Source organism: Typopeltis vanoorti, chromosome 17 (genome assembly GCF_054136105.1).
Source record: "Typopeltis vanoorti isolate ZY-2024b chromosome 17, IOZ_Tvanoo_1.0, whole genome shotgun sequence".
Lineage (NCBI taxonomy): Eukaryota > Metazoa > Arthropoda > Arachnida > Uropygi > Thelyphonidae > Typopeltis > Typopeltis vanoorti.
Window position 1 is genome coordinate 62,986,630 of NC_143565.1, and position 22,656 is coordinate 63,009,285.

The 22,656-nt window shown below is 36.5% G+C and overlaps 1 protein-coding gene across 1 annotated transcript in view; it reads right to left on the bottom strand.

Moving 5' to 3' along the window:
* The window catches only part of LOC150097442 (BBSome complex member BBS2-like), a 539,668-nt gene that overhangs the window by 502,131 nt on the left and 14,881 nt on the right, over positions 1–22,656 (bottom strand). Inside the window, exon 2 of the mRNA XM_090406918.1 lies at positions 16,791–16,845. Coding sequence (XP_090263044.1) covers positions 16,791–16,845 — 55 coding nt within the window. The remainder of the gene's footprint in view (positions 1–16,790; positions 16,846–22,656) is intronic.

A 22,656-nucleotide genomic window follows, 5' to 3' on the forward strand; every position in this document is an offset into this window, starting at 1 on the left:
TTTTTTTCCGGACTTCCTTCTCACGTCATACTTCTTTCACCTTCTTCCAACACTCTCTTGATTTTCCTATAACCTATAACGTTACTAGCTGGATGGGTGAAGCAAAAAATGCTTTTCTTGTTCCCCTTTATCTGTGTAAGTGATACAATGGATGAGATATTATCGAGCTTTCTGCTCGCCCTCTTGGGGCCTGAAGTTAGCTATGTTCGGTTTGTAGTAGAATTGATTTTGGTCTTTTATATTTGCAGTGTACTGTTTCACTGTAGTTGTTAGCTTGGTTGATCAGTGGGTTTGAGTGCAGGGTTGCCTTGGAAAAGAATATTTCAGCTAAATCACGGAGATGAGAAGGGATGTAAGGGATGTTTACTTCTCGATGGATCTGGGAATTTCGTATGTACCATGGAGCATCCAGGATCATTCTTAGGCACTTATTCTGGATTCTTTGTAGTTAGTTTTTGAGGTATGACTCCATGCTGGAGAAGCGTAGGTGATCACTGGACGAATTACAGTTTTGTACAGAGTTAGCTTTTGTAGATCTAATTTGCTTTTGCAGTTGATCAGGAGGTAGAGTTGTGCAATTACTTTGGATGTCTTCACTCCTGTTAATTTCATGTGGTTGCTAAATAGTTTCACTCCGAGATATGTAACTTCTGTCTGTCATGGGATCTTGACTCCATGGAGTTGAATGTCATCCTTGCCGGTGACTTTTCTTCTGGAGAATAATACAGCAGAGCTTTTTAGGGAGTTTACCTGGATCCTCCAATCTGTTAGCCAAGTATCTAGCGAATTGATACTGCCTTGCAGCCTTCTAATTGCCATTTGAGGGCTGAGAGATCTTGATAATATCGCAGTGTCATCTGTGTATAGTGCTGTGATGATATTTCTCGGGTTTGGGGGGGGGGGATATCAGCTGCGAAGACTGAGAACAGCAGAGGTGCTAAGAGTGAGCCCTGTGGCATGCCTGCACGGATCTTGCATCTGGTTGACACTGTTCCATTTAGTTTGATTTGCATGTGTCTGTCACTTAGGTATGCTTTAATTAGTTTAACTATTTTTATTGGAAACTTAAACTTTATCAGTTTGTAGAGAAGGCCATGATGCCATACCTTATCAAAGGCCTTCGCTATGTCGATGAAGACCAAAGCTGTGTGGAGGTTCCAGTTAAAGCCTCCTGCTATGTATTCCACCAATCGGTGTATTTGTTGTACTGTGGAGTGTTCTTTGCGAAATCTGAATTGCTCGTCTGGAATAATTCCGAGCTTGTCAGTGATTACTTGTAGCCTGGTGAGGATAACCTTTTCGGTGACTTTTCCTAGACTTGATAGGAGGCTAATGGGTCTGTAGCATTCTAGAAGTTGAGGGTTCTTGCCTAGCTTTTTTATAGGTATGATATCTGCTGTTTTCCAAGTTGTCGGGACGTGCTGAAATCTGATGATTGCATTTGTAACGTTAACAATGTGTATTATTGCTTTTCTTAGTAGCAACTTTAATATTCTGTTAGTGATGCCATCTAGGCCTGGAGCCTTTTTGTTGTTTAGTTGTGCTATGATTTTAGTTATTTCCCCTGGGATAGTGGGAGAGATGGATTCTGAGTTATCAGTGGGATGACTTAATGCTTTCCTGACCTGGCGATGAATTTTGTAGATGAAGTTAATGTTTAGGTTTTTGTTTGATGGGCTACATTGTTCCTCCAGGTTGTCTAAGGGCTTCTGCTTTTTCCTTGTCTGTGTGTGCTGTTCCTTGTTTGGTTTGTATAGGATTCAGATGACTCTGAAGATTAAAAGGATTTGATAATGGTATTTTTTTCCGACATTTTTTTTTTGCATGGGTTTGTTAAAAGAGTCACAACAAGTCATAAATAATTAATCGGTTTAGGACATTAAAGTGTTTTCTCTCAACTGATGCAGAGACAGAGAGATTAAAGAGATGCAGAGACAATAACCTTATTCCTATCTGCATCAGGCTAAAAGAGAAATTTACGTCTGCTAAGGCACTCTGTATTTACGACCGCACAGAAAAAACAATGCTCAGAGAACAGATTCAAACAGCCCGCCATAACCTAGCAACAACATTTGGTTTCAAAATTGCAATCTGAACTATCGAACTATATTAATCCAGACATTCTACAAGTACTTGAAAGAATTACTGACAATTCAGCGAAATATACCCTAGAAAAGAATAAAGAAAAACTCAAGACCAAATTCCACAGCTTGAAACAACAACAAAATATGGCGGCCAATCACAGGAATCCATCCAATAAGGAGACAAGGAGCAACCAACCACCGACAAGCAAGAACCATGTAATCAACCTATCAAGCCACACCCTGAACAACGACAAACTTACGCTACTGAATAAAGGACTTAACTTTGCAATAGCACCTAAAAAAGGTAAACAAATTGGATTTTATCTACCACATTGAAAGAGGCATCAGGTCCCTACCTAACAATATAGCAGATAAAATACGACTCGAAACTAGTAATGTCCTGAACACTAAGAAAACCATACAGAACAACCTCACAAAAACAGAATTAACAGCAATTAAGTCATTAAAAGCCAAATAAAACATAATAAGTTTTTTAACCGTGTCTGGCCACCAGACACGGTTAAAAAACTCAAACCACACTACGCCCCCCCCCCCCAGAATATATGGGGTCCCGAAAATAACAAACAAAATGTGCCCCTTCGACTAATCGTGGAAGGAATAGACAGTCCCAATTACCGCTTAGCTAAGAAATTAGCAGCAATGCTCAAGGAGTTGGTAGGTCATAACCTCTCCTACATAAAAAACACACAACACTTTATAAACAAAATTAAAAACATAACACTCGACAAAGATGACCATTAGTCAGTTTCGACGTTTCTGCCCTTTTCACTAATGTCCCCATCAATGACACAATTCTCCTACTACAGAACAAATTTCCGCCCGACATTACGGCCCTTTTTGCCCACATACTACAGTCTGGTTACTTCGTGTGGCAAAACAAATTTTACCTACAGAAAGAAGGTACAGCCATGGGCTCACCACTATCCCCACAATCGCTAACTTCTACATGGAAACCTTTGAGCAAGGGCTCTTGATTCCGCTACACTTAGACCGACAGTCTGGCTTAGATACGTTGACGACGTGTTCGCGATCTGGCCGCACGGGAGACAAACACTAAACAATTCCTTAGCCACCTGAACAAACAACACGAACGCATACAATATACCACTGAAATCAAAAATCAAAATTTGCTCCCGTTCCTAGATACACTAGTCACACATCTTCCTTCAGGCAGTCTATCCTTCATGGTCTACCGAAAACCGACACACACTGGCCAATACATACATGCTAATTCATACCACCATCACAAAAATATGGAGTCATTAACACCCTTAAAAACAGAGCTACAACAAAAATATGGAGTCATTAACACCCTTAAAAACAGAGCTACAACAATTTGCTCTAACCAGCAAGCCCTGAAACAAGAACTAAAAATAATCAGCGACACATTCATAAATAATGGCTATAACAAAAATACTATTAATAAAATACTCCATAAAACAACAACAAAAACCAATCTAGATTACAGTAAAACCATAGCCATCCCATACATTAAAAGGTTATCGGAAAAAATCAACAGAATCCTACAACATTATAACCTCAATGCCACCTTTAAACCACCCACTAAACTTAAAACCATATTCAATTCCTCTAAGGATCCTCTCCTCCCATTAGCACATCCTAGAGTCTATTGCATCCACTGCACCTGTAACTTACCGTACATTGATGAAATAGGACGGACAATCCCTATATGCAAGAAAGAACACGTTAGACACATTAAATATAACCATTATGGTGAAGCAGGCCTCTCAGACCACGTGCTCAACACCTTACACCAAATCAACTGGAAAAGTACCTGCTCTTTACACCACACAAAAACCTGGTATGAAAGGAAATTTAAGGAAGCCTGCGAAATCTTGATAAACCACCCAAATATCAACAATAAAGATGGTATGAAAATTCCAAGGATCTGGATGGCACACATTCAGCCTACATAATATATAAGATCCAACATAAGCCAGGACTCTAGCCAATCTTCAGCTAGTATTAGAAACCATTCCATACCAACTGGCTGGAATGTACAAGTATAATCATGATGTTAATATATGTATATAGATAGATACTTGTTGTTGTGCCCAATGTATTTCTACAACCAACAGATAACACTAATAATAGGACTCTAGCGTTGATGTATAATTTTTTTTTTTCTCACCAGAGGTCAGGCCAACATTTGTTGTAGCGGTTGGTCAGCATCTTTAACAAACCAGTTTGAATGTAGTGTAGCTTGTTTTCTGTGTATAGTTGTATGCTCCAGAAGATGACCTTAACATAAAGGTTGAAATGTCGAATGTAGATTTTAGTTATATTAAACTAAAGTTTTTATTCAAACATGATAGTTGTCTCCATAATTTTCAAAAATGCATTCGATCCCCATGTAAGCTAAAAAGAAAAGTAGTTAAATTTTTGTTTTATGCTATACCTTTTTTAATTTTGTTAATACTCTACATACATTTTTCCAACTGTTATACAAGCAAAATAATTACACTTTAAAAACAGCAACGTTCATAAAAGAAAAGCTAAATTTTCCGACCTGTAATAATAAACAAACTCATCCCAGAAGACAGATTGATTACCCTATTATCGGAATGGATTCTCCTTTTTCTGACATGCACAGAAGTGTTGAAGGATCTCTAATTGGTGAGCGAACTTTAGTACTGTTCCATGTTCAGAGTGGCTGTTTAGTCACTTGAAAGCAACATTTGTTTCCAGTGCACAAGACAATGGGAGAAAAATGTTATAGGTTCAATACTGTTTATTTGCCAGCCTGGTTGGCCAAGTGGTTAGCATATCCGCTCTAAAAACAAAAGGCTGCAGGTTCAAATCCTGCCATGGGCATGGATGCTTGTGATTGTCTGTGAAAATGCTAGTGATGGTGGTTAGCAGTAGATGGAGTTGGTGTAGCTGCAGTTCATTGTAATTAGTGAATTGAATGGTGGAGACAGTTGTAGAGTAGGTGCCCTCCCTCGATGAGACTTTGGACTCCCTGGAGGTGTCACGTAATAATAATAATAATCTCTGATATCTATCAGAAGCCAGTTAAAAATGCAATCCACTAACCTGACAAAACCCATGTACCCATGTGCCTTTTAAAAAATCAAAAAAAAAAAAAAAAAAGGCAGTGTATGCCTTACCCCAATCCACTGCTCTTGTTACTCTATTATAAAAGGTAATCAGATTACTAATACAAGAGCGCCCTTTAACAAATTCATACTTGCCTGAATAAGTAATATTGCATCATCTGCCCAATTGTGTATATGAGTTCTTATCAATTTCTTCAAAAACTTAACAGAAGAGATACAAACAGGCTTATAATTTGTTATCTCCAGTCTACCACCACCCCTATGTAATGGCACTATCTTACTTTAGTTTTACTCTCCGGGAACCTGTCCCATTGCAAGACTTTCATTAAATAGCCAAGTTAATGGCACAGTCAGTTCCACAGCACATTCCCTTAAAACATGGGGTAAAATTCCACTAGCCCCCTCCCCAACCTCGTCTTAGTGATATTTAGCATACTCAGTACGCAATACATAATTTGGTGCTTAATGGTCAAAGCTGTATAACTGAGAGGAGACCTCCACATAGCCTTTAAAGTAATGCGGAGAACCGACCAGGGCTTCTGACCTAATGTCCAATTCTCACCTTCTCGTGGTGCACCATGTTGGGTATCTACTTGGATACTGAATGAACGAGGATGGGCTGGCAATTTGGGATTTAGCCTGGCAATTTGGGATTCTTATTGGCTTAAACCAAATTATAAAATGATGGTACAACATGACAAAATTTCATGCCGGCTGGGGCATTGCCTGGTTCAACAAGGGCCCCCGTTATTTTCACCAGGGAACCAGGATGAACAGCGAAAAGTCAGCTACTGGAGCAAATCTGAAAAAACACCCCAACTCAACATCATCAGAGTTAAAGATCGGTACTATCAATTTAAGAAGCCTGAATGGCAAAAAAATGGAGCTAGCTAAGGAATTAGATAAGTACCAGATCGACATTATAGGGGTGATGAAACAAAAAAGACAAAAACTGGTGAGATCTTTCTGTGCAATAAATACAAAATGTTATATTCAGGCAATGACAATCAAGGAAAAGAAGGAGTAGCCATAGTATTCAACACAAAATATGAGACTAATCTTTTCGAATGGCAGTCAGTCTCCAGTAGAGTAATGTGGGCAAATATGAAAATGGGGAACTGAACAATGAGACTTATTTGTGCCTATGGTCCCACAGAAGGTTCTACTAAGGTAGAAGTGGAGGAATTTTTGAGGCTTTAGTAAAAGCAACTGACACAATGAAAAAGGAAAAGTTGGTCCTTGTTGGGGATCTAAATAGCAGAGTAGGAAAAGATTGTCAGACATACAAAAATATTTTGGGAAAATTTGGAGAAAAGAGCAAAGCTAATAATAATGGCAAATATCTGTTGGATTTCTGCTCAGGACATGGACATGGTTATTACTAACACCATGTTCCAACATAAAAATGTGCACGAATTCACATGGAGAGAAGAGGCAAGGAATAAGAAAAGTCTCATTGCCTATGTTATTGTTGATAGTGATGTTTTCTCCCTGGTGCAGGACACCAGAATGTACAGAGGATTTGAAATTGGAAGTGATCACTATTTAGTCTTGAGCAGGATAAAATTAAATTTCATACTGAAAAGAATAACATGTAAGAAAGTTTTAAAGCAAATAAAAGTTAAGCAGCTCTCAGATGTGAGCTGTAGACTAAAATACACAAAGATTATTGAAGAAAAAATGAAAGAGTTGAGAACAGGAATCAAACCTTGGAGATTCAGTGGCAAGCCTTGAAGAAAGCCCTGATTGATTCAGCTAGAGAAGCATGTGATGAAGTTGTCTGCAAGTATAGAAAAATTATAACTCCATGGTGGACACAGGAAGTTAAAGAGGCAGTGAAGGAAAAGAAGAAAGCATATCGAAAGCTCATGGCAAATAAGTCAGCTTGTGCTCTTAGAGAATACAGAGACAAATGCAAAAATGCTAAACATTGTGTATAACTAGCTAAACAAAAGTCATGGGAGGCCTTTGGCAAGAATATAGAAAATAAATATCACGAAGATGGCAAAATATTCTGGAGGTTGTTGAAGAAGCTTAGGAATGGAGGAAAGAGTGCTGTAAAATGAGTTAGAGATGATAAAGGTGATATGAAAACGGGAGAGAAAGATATTCTTGAGGTATGGAGTAAGTACTTTGAAAAACTGCTAAATGAAACAAGCAGTGATGAGAGCACACTGGTAAAAAAACACTGACCAGGCATGCAGTCAGGAATACATACCCATACTTGAAGTAGAAAAAGCCATCAAAGGCTTGAAATGTTGAAAGGCAGCAGGAGTAGATGATATTCGACCAGAAATGCTGAAGTATGGTGGTATAAAAGTCTTGCAGTGAGTGCACTGCATAGTTCAGAAAGCCTGGACAGAGGGACGAATTCCCAATGATCGGAGTAGAGCTCTCATAGTACCCATATATAAAAAGGGAAACAAAACTGGATGTGAGAATTACAGAGGTATTTCTCTACTGAGTGTTCCTGGCAAGATGTATGCAAGTATACTTGAGACACGGTTGAGAAGAATTGTGGACGAAAAGCTGGGTGAAGAACAAGCTGGATTCAGGCCAAATAGAGGCCTGAATAAATCGAGAAAGCATGGGAATATGACAAAGATCTGTATTTAAGTTTTGTCGATTTGGAAAAGGCATATGACAAGGTGCCGAGAGAGAAGCTATTCAATAAGCTACAGTTATATGGTGTCAATGGGGCATTACATCAAGCAATACTTAGTCTTTATTTTAGTTCTAAGTCAGCAGTTAGAATTGAAGGAAGTACAGGAAGATGGTTTAATGTTAAATCTGGTGTGAGACAAGGATGTACATTATCCCCTCTGTTATTCATTATCTATATGGATCACATTATGAAGGAAAGTGGTATTAAACATGATATCAAAATTGGAGATGTTAATGTCAGGTCTTTGCTTTATGCAGACGATGAGTCTGCGTCTGCAAAATTCCTTGAATAAATTGAATAACTGTTGCAATAGATATGGTATGAAGGTCAGCAATGAAAAGACAAAGACAATGAAAATAAGCAGAATCGTTAAAAATGTCAACTGCATTGTGAACGAAGAACCTGTGGAACAAGTAAAACATTTCATCTACTTAGGCACGATTTTTAGTGACGATGGTAAATTAAATATAGAAATAGACAACAGAATCAGCAAAGCTGGTATGGTGGGAAGTCAATTGAATAAATCGTATGGAATAAGAGAGAAATTAGTTGGAATACTAAATTAGCTGTATACAAGACAGTGTTCAAACTAGTTTTAACTTATGGATCTGAGAGCTGGGTCAGAAGTAAAACACTTGACCAAAGACTAGAGACTGCAGATATCAGAGTCCTGAGAAAGATTATAGGCATGAACAGATGGCATCAATGGCAATATCATATTAAAAACAAGGATATTAGGAAAGAACTTGACATTGTCAGCATCCAGGAATGCGTTAGCAGAGCTAATCTCAGGTGGTATGGTCACTTAAACAGAATGGGTGAAGAAAGAATAGCAAAACAAGCGTTCTTGGCTAGGTTGGCAGCAAAACGACCCAGAGGAAGACCAAGATATAGGTGGATTGATACGGTACAAAGTGCCTTAGACGACAGAAATATAAGATCTGATAATATTGGAGTCTTGTCAAGTAACAGACTGATTTGGAGGAAAATTGTAGATAGGAAGTTAGTAATGATGTAATTTTTTTTCATATAGTACTATCATATCCTGTACACCCCTTGAGGGTACATGGCAGGAATTTGATGATGATGATGAGTATTCGGAATACATCCTCTTCATTCACTTCTAACACTTCACTACTCCTTCTAGGAATAAAGCCTGCTGTATCAGAATGGAACGCTCTAATAAAGTGATCATTAAATAGCTCAACTATGCCATCTGCACTGTTCAAGGTAATCTGTCCACTATTGTTTTTTTTTCTCCTATTTGCCACATAGTGAAAAATGCAATAATTATACTCAGTCTAGTAGACTGAGTATCTTATCCCTTGAGCTTTACAAATTATGCAAAATTCTACTAACCACACAAAAAAAAACATATCTGCCTGAGATCCCCCCTCCAGCTTCAACAGCAATTCCACAAAATTATGAATAGTGCTGTACTGTGGTTGGAGAATTTTTTATGAAAGAAAAAATATTCTATTTCGTCCAGTCTACAGCTACTTGCCATAGGAGAGTGTATTTGTTAAGCTCTGATTACTTCTCACAACCAAATCCATCTAAATTTAGAACATCTAAATCGAATGGACAATAGCAGACTGCCAAAAAATACTATACAGATATAAAATAAATGGAAAAACGAAGAATTGGAAGACCATGAAAGCGATGGCATAAGACTGGAACAGGTCAGGTCTCCAGTCTTATGATAGGAAGAAGAATAAGTCTATTAAACTGATATTTATGTCAATGATATTCATTAATTTGTGAAATACAATATCTCTCAATTATTTGACTATAGCAGGAAAGCAGTTTATTAGATAACTGAAAGGTCAGAAAACTGAAGATACAATTACATGATACTATATCTGATGTCAGCATACTAACCGAATTCTAGGGTCAGCTAATTGAAAATTTGGTCATTTGAAAGCTAGATAATTGTAATTCAGTAAGTGTGATTCATGAATGATGAATGATTAATAATCTATAACAGTGATTTTCAACTTTTTTCATAATATGGCACACTTAGTCTAATTGTTAAAATTCTGTGGCACACTAAAAATATATTCTTTTAATTTTTTTGATGATATGGCAAAAAATAGGCATAATTTTGATTGATTTACACACACAAAATATTAATAATAGTAATTACTTATCCTTTTTTGCTCCAAAAAAATTTAATCTATATTTCTGACATTTTGAGTAAGAAAAACAATACTCAAAATTATTTTTAAAAATTTTTATTGATTTTTTTCAAATGAATATTAAATGTATACTTGCAGTTAATTTTAATGAGATATCTGAGCTTGATGTTATTTCAGAATGTTTTTTGTGGGAGGTCGAATTTTAGATAGGCATACTCTTAAATCATCTTCCAGTAATTACTTATCCTTTTTGCTCCAAACAAATTTAAACTATATTTTTGACATTTTGAGTAAGAATAACAATACTCAAAATTATTTTTAAAAATTTTTATTGATTTTTTTTCAAATGAATATTAAATGTATACTTGCAGTTAATTTTAATGAGATATCTGAGCTTGATGTTGTTTCAGAATGTTTTTTGTGGGAGGTTGAATTTTAGATAGGCATACTCTTAAATCATCTTCCAAGTCTTCGCGTCACGATCTATTTTTGTTCTTAATAATATTCATTGTGGAAAAGCTTAATTCGCACAAATATGACATGGAGAATGGAAGAAGTGCTTCTATTGCTTTTTTTTGGTAATATTGGGAAATTCACTTCTTAGAGATAACCAAAACGAAGTTGTATCTGTTGTTGAAGGTTTTAGTTTAAACCTCTGTCACTTCTTATATCTGTTCATTCATCCTCTTATGTAATCTTTAAAATTTTCCAATTTACACGTGCTTAAGACGAACGGATCTCTTATCCAATCGAAGGATGATATGTCAAGTGAGGGGAAATACTTTTCAATATTTGTATTTAATAATTTTAAGGTTTGTAAAATTAGATCTATTAGATTTTCATTCAGTTTGCAGTTTTTTATTAGCTCAAACATTTACTGCATTTTCTTTATTGATTCTTTCTTAAAAAGGATTAGTTTTTTCTTGAATGTGCTAATTTTGTCAGTGGAAGTAAGAATGTTTTCAGTCTCCCTGCATACTTTTATTAAGGGTATTTAAAGATTGAAATAAATCAGCAAGAAATGCAACCTTACTGCACCAAAGCTTATTGCTATGAAAATATGATAACTCAGATTGTTGAGCTGTCAAAAAAATTAGAATTTCCTCTTTTAGTTCATAAAATCTTGATAACCATCCACAAGATAACCATCTCACCTCTGTATGTATTACAGGAGTAATACATACAGAGGTGAGAGCTGAGTTGTAAGAAGCTTCCATTGAGGAACATAGTGCTGCAAACAACCTCGATTGTAATGACCTGGCTTTTATATAATTGACAATTTTGATAGTCTCGTCTAGTATTTTTTTAAGCTCAGATATCAATGATTTTGATGCTAGTTGGAGAAAACAATGAGTAAACATGATTCTAGGATTCTTATTTAGTCAGTATAACAAATCCTTTTACATTTCCTGACATCGAGCAGGCACCATCCATGCAAATAATACTAATGCAAGAATCCCAAGACAAGTAATGGCAATTAAAGTAATTATCAATAATAATTACTTTATTTATTTTCCTTAATTAATTTTCAAAAATATCTTGGCCCTTTGTTGTTTCTGGGAGCGGTTGACAAAATAAAAACTGTTCTATATCTTCCTTATAAATAAATCTAATGAAGGCTAGAAGTTGAGCTTTACCAGTTACATCAGTTGATTCATCCAACTGAATAGCAAACATATCTGCTTATTTAATGTGAGATAACTTGCAACTCAACATCTTTGGCCAAATCCTGAATATGTCGATAATGGTGATTAGTTTACGGAATTAACAACGCATATAAAGTATATTAATTAAAGGTAACTTTAATGAATAACTTCTATATTTCGGCAACGTCACATTGCCATCTTCAGGAATATAAAAATATGGTACGTGCACGCAGGCATTGATTCCCCAACATATAAATTAGCCAAACATTTAGCCAAAACGCTCACACACTACACTGGCAACACACCATCACACATAAAAAAACTCAGCCCACTTTAAAGCCAGTATAGAAAACCTCACACTCCAACATACTGACATAATGGTCAGTTTTGATGTCTCCTCCCTATTCACTAATGTCCCACTCAAAGAAACCCTAGAGCTCATCCAAGCCAAGTTTCCTCCGGATATCTGAGCCCTATTTCAGTTCACAATGAACTCGGGCTATTTCGTTTGGCAAGGAAAGTTCTACAAACAGATAGAGGGTACAGCCATGGGTTCACCGCTTTCCCCACCCTTGGCCAATTTCATTATGGAGACATTTGAAGAGAAAGCCTTAAACTCCGCCCCACAAAAACCCACTATTTGGCTTCGTTATGTGGATGACGTGTTTGCTATTTGGCCACATGGCTCAGACACACTCCACTCCTTCCTAACACACTTAAACAACCAACACCCCAGAGTCCAGTTCACCTTAGAAAAAGAGGAAAACAACACCCTCCCCTTCCTAGACACTTTAATCACCCGCCAACTTGATGGATCTTTGGTTTTCTCTGTTCACAGAAAACCCACCCATACTGGCAGATACATTCACCAGCAGTCCCACCACCCCCCCTCACAACAATATGGAGTTATAAAAACACTATATAACAGGGCAAAATTAATCTGCTCAGATGACAAGGCCCTAACTACAGAACTAAACCACATCCTCACCACTTTCTTAGCCAATGGCTATAACCCCAAAAAAATCCAAAAAATACTAAAACCAGTAAACCACAACCCCCTCCACAATAAAGATTACACCAAGTCTATCACCATCCCCTACATCCAGGGCACCTCTGAGAAAATAACCAATATCCTCAAAAAATATGACCTTACTTCCTGTTACAGACCATATAAAAAGTTGGCATCCCTTATCCACTCTACCAAAGACCAACCACTTCCCCTAGACCTACCTGGTGTATACCAGGTCCCTTGCAGCTGCAAAATGTCCTACTTTGGCCAAACAGGCAGAACAACAAATATCAGGATTTCAGAACACCAAGACTACATCCGGTTCCACCAGTACAGCTGCTCTGGGCTGGCAGACCATGCCTTAGATACCCACCATAAAATTCGTTGGAAGAAAACAAAAATAATTCATCGCAGCAAGTTTAAATACGAAAGATTATTCAAAGAATCTTCAGCAGCTCTAAAAAACGTTCCTAACCTCGACAAATTTGGGTGCATGAAACTACCCCAAATTTGGGAGACTTACATTATGAGAACTTCAGCCCAACTGCCAAAACTACCAAATTAGCCCACCAGAGGGCACCATTAGGACTTTAGGAACAATATTAGTTTCTTGCTTTCTTCCTCATTTGCTTTGTGTTAGTGCCTGTGTTCACATACCATATCTTTATGTTCCTGAAGATGGCAATGTGACGTTGCCGAAATATAGAAGTTATTCATTAAAGTTACCTTTAATTAATATACTTTATATGCGTTGTTAATTCCGTAAACTAATCACCAGTTATATCTGACCAACGTATAAGCCTTGCTACTAGAAGTCGATAATGGTGTTATCTGACATAGGAATTTTTAAAATCTCCTTTTCATATTCCTCGCCAAACATGATATTAACAATTTTACAGCATGCTGGCAGAATTACAGATTCTGCAATTGTGTGAGATTTCATTTTTTTTTAGCAAAAATTTCTGCGATTGCATAACTGGCTTCTTGGGCTTTTTCAAACATAGTTGCAAATTTAGTCCATCTTTTTGCATGAATAGTTTTATCCGGTACAAGTTTTAGATATATGGCCAGTAGGAGGAGAAATGACTGTGGAAAAATGATATTGTGGGATAAAAATGGGAATAGAGTGACTGATGCAGAGGACATAGTAGAATTGTTCAATGAATACTTTATTGGAGTGTTTCATTCCGGAGGAGTCAGTTTTAATGCTAGAGGGATAGGACAGGTTCAAGGTTTAGAGGTACAGGAGGAAAGTGTGTTTCAAATACTGAGTACTCTGAATGTCAGTAAAGCTGTAGGAATGGATGGTATTTCACCATGAGTTTTGAGAGAATGTGCTAAGGAAGTGACAGTGCCTTTGACCAGGCTTTACAGTGAAAGTCTGGCTACTGGAAAGGTGTCCATGGAATGGAAGGAAGCAGGGCCGGCAGAAGCGGGCAGGCAGAGCATGCGGGCACCACTTTGATGGGGGCACCACTGCCAGGGAGCGGTTCATAAGTTAATTTTTAAGAAACAAAATTTTTATCATAAAAACAAAAAATTCTTAGAATAATCAATATTAAAATAAATAAGGCCAGATACATCGAATAAAAATTTTTTAAAAATATATATATTGCTGCCTCTTTGATCAGCTGGCTGTTTACAATTTGCAGCTAGAGCAGGCTAAATGCTTGCCTGCAGAATGTTGTGCTGCAATCTATCTAAAGTGAAACGATGAACGGTTTTTATGTGCAGAAACAAATTTTCGTACAAAATTTGTTGCTAGTTAACCAGTCATACGGTACGCATCTCAGTAGGCTACTGACAGTAGCGCAGTACCGACTATTATTTCGTCTCTGTGTCGTGTTGTGTAATAATTTCTTATGGGTATAAAATAGAAATGGAATCAAAAATTTTAAAAAAAGTTATTCGGTGCACAAAATCGTAAGCGTCATGCTGCAAAAGAAGCAGATATTAAGAAACAAACTGGGGCTCTTAATAAATTTGTTAAAATATTAAAATATTCTGCTGCAGATTGTAACCAACTCGATACGTCAGAAATCAGAGTTGAAGAACCGTGCACATCATCCAGTTTTCATGAAAGTACTATTGCAACTATTGAACAAGATAATTGAACATGATTTAAGTGAAAAATAATTAGGATTTAGTCAACTACATCAAGATTTAGTTGTAGTTGACCACGAAACTAACACATTGCTAGTCTCTGTAAATTTAGAAGATCCAGGTGAATGGGGAAATATTGATGAAAAATTACGAGCTGTTTTAATTGAAATGGGGCCTGTTCAAAAGAAAAATATAATATATCCCAGAGATACATATGGTAGTAAATTTGGCGACACGTATTATAATAGAAAAATGGAAAACGGGAGCTCATGCCAAGAACATGGCTCATTTATTCCGAAACTTTAAATTCTGTTTTTTGCTTTTGTTGCAAACTTGTCGCACCTACTAAATCAACTGAATCACCTACTGAGTCTTGTAGAAGGTTATAACGATTCGAGAAATGTAAGTACAACTTTACATAGACATGAGACTAGTTTAACTCACATGAAAAATTTCTTTAAATGGAACTTGATAAAAATTTAAAAAAACAAAACTACTATTGATTTCCAGACTCAAAGCATGTATGAAATGGAAAAGAAACATTGGATGAGTGTTTTAGAACGCTTGATTGAAATTATAAAATTCCTTGGTAGTTGAAATTTAGCTTTTCGCAGATCATCTGATAAATTATATGAAAGGAGTAACGGCAATTTTTTAAAATTAATCGAACTGTTTGCTATGTTTGATCCCGTTATGGAAACTCATGTTGAAAGGGACCTACAACGAATACAATAGGGTATACTATTTGAGTAAAGACAGTCAAAATGAAATATTGAAAACTTTAAGTAACGCAATCAGGGATACAATTTTACTATCAATTCTAAAATCTAAATATTATTCCATAATTTTAGACTGCACACCTGATGCAAGTAAAACAGAACAAATGACCATTATTATTCGCTTTGTTTCCTGTAACAATGGAATTGTCAAGATCAGGGAAAACGTTTTAGGTTTTGCAGATATATCAGATTCGAACGGATGTGGTTTATGTGCAACAATAATGGAACAACTGGAAAAATGGAACATTCCCATGCGAGGTCAAAGGGTATGAAAATGGGACAAATATCAAAGAGAAAAAATATGGGCTCCAAAATTTGCTTTTGAACAAAAATCCTCGGGTGTTTTACGTGCCATGTGCTGCTCATACTCTAAATTTAATCATTAACGATGCAGCTAAAGTGAATGCAGATACAATTAGTTTCTTTGCAATTATTCAAGAAATATAAAATTTCTTTTCATTCTCTTACAAATGTTGGGCAATCCTTTTAAAGTTCGTAAAAAAACTAACATTGAAACAGCCATCAGAAACGTAATGGGAAAGTAAAATTAATGCAATCTGCCCTCTATGATAACAGTTAGGAGATATTTATGATGCACTTTTTGAAATTTTAAATAATGAAAATTTTAATAAAGAAAAATAAAGGACTACAAATTTATTTGCTCTCTTATAATTTGGCATGATTTACTTAACAGAATAAACCGTGTGAGTAAAATGCTTCAAGACAAAAATATGAACATTACACTTGCTTTAGAATCTATCGAAAACTTAAAAACATTCTTACAAGAGTATCGATCAGATACAAATTTTAAAGTTCTAAAAACGGCAAAATAACTGAGTGAAGAGGTGGATGGAGAACAAGAATTTAAAACTGGTACGGAAGTTTGACGACGAAAGAAAACACGACAATTTGACTACGAGCATCATGACGAAACGACACAATCGCCAAAAATAAATTTTGAGTGAATGTGTTTTATACACTTATAGACGTTGCAATGTGTTCGTTAATAAAACGTTTTGAACAACTAAAAACCAATTATGATAATTTCAATTTCTTGTATAGATTACTACAAATTAATAACAAAGATTTATGAAAAAATTGCGACGATTTAGAGATTCTCTTGAAGGACTGTGACAATAAAGACGTATTATTTGGAAGGATAATTTAAATATTCAAAAGCCCTTTTGATATTCTTAATTTTATTGTGTCCAACAATTTATCTTTCCCTAACTTTTCAATTGCTTTAAGAATACTATTAACCTTACCTGTTAGTGTAGCGAGCGGTGAACGTTTCTTTTCCAACTTGAAATTGATTAAAACCTACTTAAGAACAAGTATGTCACAAAAAAGGCTTGTTAGTTTGGCTTTAATAGCTATTGAAAATGATATATGTGCAGAATTAAACGTTAAGACCATTATTTCTAATTTTGTGAACATGAAATCAAAAATCTTGAAATTTTAATAAAAAAAATTTCAAGTATACTTATGTAATTTCATTTATTTTCTGTTATTCTGTAAAGATGTCATTTTTTAAATACTTATATTAAATGTTCTAATTATTTCTGAATTCTTTTCTTATTTTCTAATCTATTTTGAGTTTCTTTTATTTTTCTAAAAGATAGTTCCACTTAAAAAATTATTAAAAAATTTTTACAAGTTACTAAGAATTTAGTAACTTGTAAAATGCAAGAATTTTTTAAACTTTAGTTCAAATAAATTTTAACTTTAATTAAAATGGTTATTACCAACCCGAAAGTCAAGCAATGAGACGCTGGTATCAAGAACTCCATGGGCTTAATCATGAACTTATTAACTTATTCAGGTCGGAGAGAAGGCTATAATCCCTGTATCATTATATTCAACGATTAAAGTGAAGTGGCTTTATCAAAATTCGCTTTAACTTTTGAGAATTTTTTGAATATTTTGGATTTTAACAAATTTTGGATTTTAACTGGGGGTGTTGGCTAATTTAACAATTAGCCAACACCCCCAGTTCGTTACATTTAGCGAACTAACGTGTGGCTGTTCCGTCAAAATTTATTTAAGAAATTTCAAATTATTAAATTTTTATTATTGTAAAAGAACCACACTCTCCCAGATCGTTACAGGGGTGCTTAGATAGAAATTGCATGCGGCCGCCAATGACCCTAGCGCCGGCTCTGGAAGGAAGGTGCCAATGCATAAGGGCAATAGCAGATTGGAAGTGTCTAATTATAGACCAGTTTGTGTGTCATCAGTAGTTAGTAAGATCCTGGAGAAAGTAGTGAAGGACCGTATACAGCATTGGGCAGATAAGGGTAATGTTATCTGTGAGAGTCAACATGAATTTGTGAAGGGGTGCTCATGTTTTAGCAATATGCTAGCCTTTTATGATAAAGTTACCAGAACATTAGATGAGGGAAAGGCATATACTGCAATTTTCTTAGACTTAGCGAAGGCATTTGACAGGGTGCCACATGATAAGCTGATATTTAAGTTGCAGCACATCAGGCTGGATGTCAGATTGGTCAACTGGATTCAGGATTGGCTGTCCGATAGGTATCAGAGAGTTGTGTATGGTGGTGCAGTTTCAAGGAAGCAGAGGGTTACAAGTGGGGTCCCACAGGGCTCAGTGCTGGGACCTATATTGTTTAACCTTTATATCAATGGCATTGTCAGTGGATTGCAGGGGGATGTTCAGTTGTTTGCAGATGATGCAAAGCTGGGAAGGATTATTAGTAATAGTGCAGATGCGGCAGCCCTGCAAGAGGATTTGAATAAGCCAGATAGATGGGTAGATGAATGGGGTTGTTGGTTTAATGCAGCAAAATGTAAGGTCTCGAGGTTTGGGAAACATCGATGGGACACTGCATACTCTATGGGAGGAGTTATACTGGAGGAAGTAAGGGAGACAAGAGATCCGGGTTTGATGATTGATAGAAACCTGAAATTTAGGGGACATATTCCAAAGGTGGTGAAGGTAACACAGAGGATTGCTGCAATTATGAGAAGGACACTGACCTTCAGAGATAAAAGGGTTATCGTTTTGTTGTATAAGTCTCTGATCAGACCACACTTGGACTATTGTTCTCAGATTTGGTCCCCAGGATTTGAAGGGGATAAATTAACTGTGGAAAGGGTACAAAGGCAGATAACAAAGATGGTTTCAGGACTGAACAATGATAGTTATGAGATCGGCTGAGGGAATGTGGACTGCAGAGTTTGGTGGATAGAAGAAGGAGAGGTGATATGATTGAGACTTTTAAACTGTTGAGCGGTGGTTACAGGGTTGACACTGGGGAGTTCTTTTGCATGGTTGAAAAGCGGGAAGGAGTGATGACAAGAGGCCATCCCTGGAAGTTACGAAAGGAAACTGTGATAAAGAGGGTGAGGAGTGGTTTCTTTGCATGGAGGGTGGTTGAACCATGGAATGCATTGCCTGATGGAGTGGTGAGAGAGAGAGAAAGGTCAATTAGTTCAAGTAGTGGTATGATAGACTTTGTGTTTCTTAGGGGGGGACCTCTCCCTCGATGAGTCTTGATAGACTTTGTGTTTTGTAGGAAGGATCTCCCACGATGAGTCTTTTGACTCCATGGAGGCCTGAATAATAATAGTCTTAAAGGCTGGTTTTTCGATGAAGTGAGAATGTTTAGATTGTAAATGTCTTTTTAATTTATTTGGAACCATAGCATTGTTTGCTAATTTTTTGACACAAACTACTCATGTAGGACATGGCGAATCTTCTTGATTGGAAATAAAGCCAAATGACAAATCATTTTCATCGTAATGGCGAACATTAGTTTTTAATTTAGTTTTAGATGAACCAGTACTAGATATGATATCAATTGCTGATGTGCTGGGCAAAACTAGCTTGACTTTCTTCTTTTTTTTTTTTTTCCAACGTACTAGCTGTACTTTCTTCATTGTCTTCAAATTTTCGTTTTTTTATTACAAATTTATCCATGTTAAAGGAATACTATTGAATATAATTAACTGAATGAAAAAAAAAAAAAAAAAAGCAATAAAAGAACTCTTACCAGTTACCTTAAAAATAAGAGAATTAAATGAAGTTATTTGTGAACACACTTATCAAAAGATAAAGCTAATTATCACAAATTTTAAACCGATTCACCAACCGTAAGTTTCATAAAATATAAATAAGGGAGCTTCAGGTGTGGATGGAAGACCAGACACTAATAAATAAATGCACAAATTACAACATTATTTCATTCAATTAATTTGTTTTCACAAATCTCGGGGCAAACACCTGAAGACTCTCGCGGCTTGAAAATCACTTATCTATAATAATAAAAATATTATTATTAATAATACTGTTATTATTAATAATATTAATAACATGGTCGGCGGATTGCAAGGGGATATTCAGTTGTTTGCAGATGAAGCTGGGAAGGGTTATTAGTAATAGTGCAGATGTGGCAGCCCTGCAAAAGGATTTGAATAAAATAGACAGGCAAAGTCTTAAAGCTTGGGATACATCGATGGGAAGCTGCATACCTGATGGAAGAAAGCAGGGGAGATAAGAAATCTGGGGGGGGGGGTGATGATTGATAGAAAACTGAAATTCAGGAAATATATTGCAAAGGTGATGAAGGTAACCCAGAGGATCGCTGCAATACTGAAATGTGCATAATCATTTACCAGTAATGGAGAAATGTGGCAATGCAAGCCAATTTGACTGCAGGCAGATATTTGGGCCCAGAGAGCAGGTTTCAGTATTTTGGAAACAGCTGCACTTGTTGGTTGCTCCCTTACTACTGTATCAAGGGTACACCAGGACTGGATTAACCATGAACAAACATCCAGCAGAAAGGCTCACATTGGTCAGCCATGCATGGTTGATCCAGAGATGAGCGTCAGTGTCATAACTGGTATCTCATCAACGATGCAACATTCACATAGCTCATCCACCAGTACAACAGCGTGGCAGTTCAACCCATTTCCACATGCACCATGTGCCGTACCATGCTTTCCTGTGGTTCCACAGCCAGAGACCAACAAGGGTAAACATGATGACAGCCAGGTATCGCAAACCATGTTCTGCATGGGTCAAGGAACATTGACAATGGACCTGTGATAAATGGAAAAAGGTCATTTGGAGTAATGAGTCATATTTTCTGCTGAACCATGCTGATGGCCAGGTTCTCATATGGTACAAACAGCATGAAGCCCTATCACCTGGTTGCACAGTTGGGGTTCAACAGGTCAGTGGAGGAGGTGTTATGGTCTAGGGAGCTTTTCTCTCCTCGTTGGTTATCATCCTGTAAACAGTGAATGCTACAGGGACCTGTTAGCTGACCATCTCCATCCATATCTGCAATAGGTCTATCCCGACCACAGTGCCATCTTTCAACAAGACTATGCACCTAGTCATCAAGCTCATACAACTACTGAGTAGTTGGAGAAACAAGACAAATTTCTCTTGTTCCTCCTTGCCTCAACCCCCAAATTCTCTTGACTTTAATCTAACTGAACATGTGTGGGATATGCTAGAGCAGGGTGTGAGAACTGCTGATCAGCAACAGAATAAGCATGAACTGTTGAAGTTATTGCAGCAGACATGGGTCGAATTACGCATGGAGGATGTTCAACATCTTGTGGAATCTGTTCCTAGGCATCTGTAAGCCATGATTGCACAGAGAGGTGGACCAACACGTTATTAGGTAAGTGTTCCTAATACAAAGATAACTCAGTGTAAATAGTTTTGTTATATTATGGGATTCCACAGAATTTGCAAAAAAGTGAATTTTTTTTTTTGGAATGAGTTTCTCAAAAAAGCATAAAAGCTAGAAGAATAATGTAAGCAGGATATAATGACAACCAGGTATTGCAAACCATGTCCTGCATGGATCAAGGCACATCGACAATAGACCTGGATTTTAATTTCAATTTCTTTTTTATTATTATTATTATGGACACCTCCATGAGGTCCACAGACTCATCACAGGAGGTCTACTAACAATCCAAAAACCAAATTCTTCTTCTTCTTTTCAAGCTTTTTATAGCCACTCCTGGCTATAGGTGTCTAGCAATTCTCTCCATCCATTTCTATCCTGAGCTTGTTGGTGCCAGAGAGTTCCAACTGTTTTCCTTATATCATCTGACCATCTTCTTTCAAGTCTTCCTACTTATCTTTAACCTTCATATGGCTGTCAATCCAGTAAAACGTTTGTCCATCTATTGTCCTTGAGTCTTATAATGTTCCCTGCCCATTTCCATTTAATTTAAAGTATGTTTTCTCCAATATCTAAAAATTTTGTTATAGCTCTTATTTCTTCATTTTTGATTTCATCTTTGAATCTTATGTTTAGCAGACATCTTTCTATTCTTCTTTCTGTTTTTTGGCGTTTTATCTGTTATTTCCTTTTTTGATTGGCCAGCTGTCTGATCATAGTAGTTAGCCTAATGGCTGTGTGCTTCGCAACCATATGACTGGGGAAGGAGTGTCCCAGGTTCGATTCCCATCGAAGACATGAGGAATTTTGAGGATCTTCCTCAGTCATAGCCAAGTTAGCCGATCTTGGGCGCGGCAGTAGTATTTCTGCCAGCGAAGGTTGGTCGATTGGTAGAACCTCTGCTACTAATGGCTTGCAAAAAGTTAAGCAGGTTTGAGCACGGTTAGTAGTTAGAAGGGGTCTTTCGTTCAACGGTGTTGGCACATTCTCCCTCGATGAGTCTTTGAACTCCCTGGAGGTGTCACATAATAATAATAATATGTCATAACAGGCAATACACATTGGTTGAACAGTCTTGTTCTGTTCTCAGGTTTTATTTTGCTGTTTAAAAATCTCTTCAATTTTCCAAATGCTGACTATCCCATTCTTATTCTTCTTTTCACTTCTTCCGTGACTCCGTGTTTCTTCATTGTTAACAATTTTCCTAAGTATACATACTCATCTACTATTTTAATTTCTTTATTGTTTACCTTAATAATGTTGTGTCTTTCACTGTATTCTTTTCAGTTTGTCATTATTTTGGTTTTCAAAGAATTAATGTCTAGTCCAATTTCTGTTGATTTAGTTGTTAGATCCTCTGCATTTCTTTTAAATCTTTCATATTGTTTGCAATAATAAAAATATAATTAGATTATATTTTTATATAATCTAATTATATAAATTAAATTGCTCATCATAT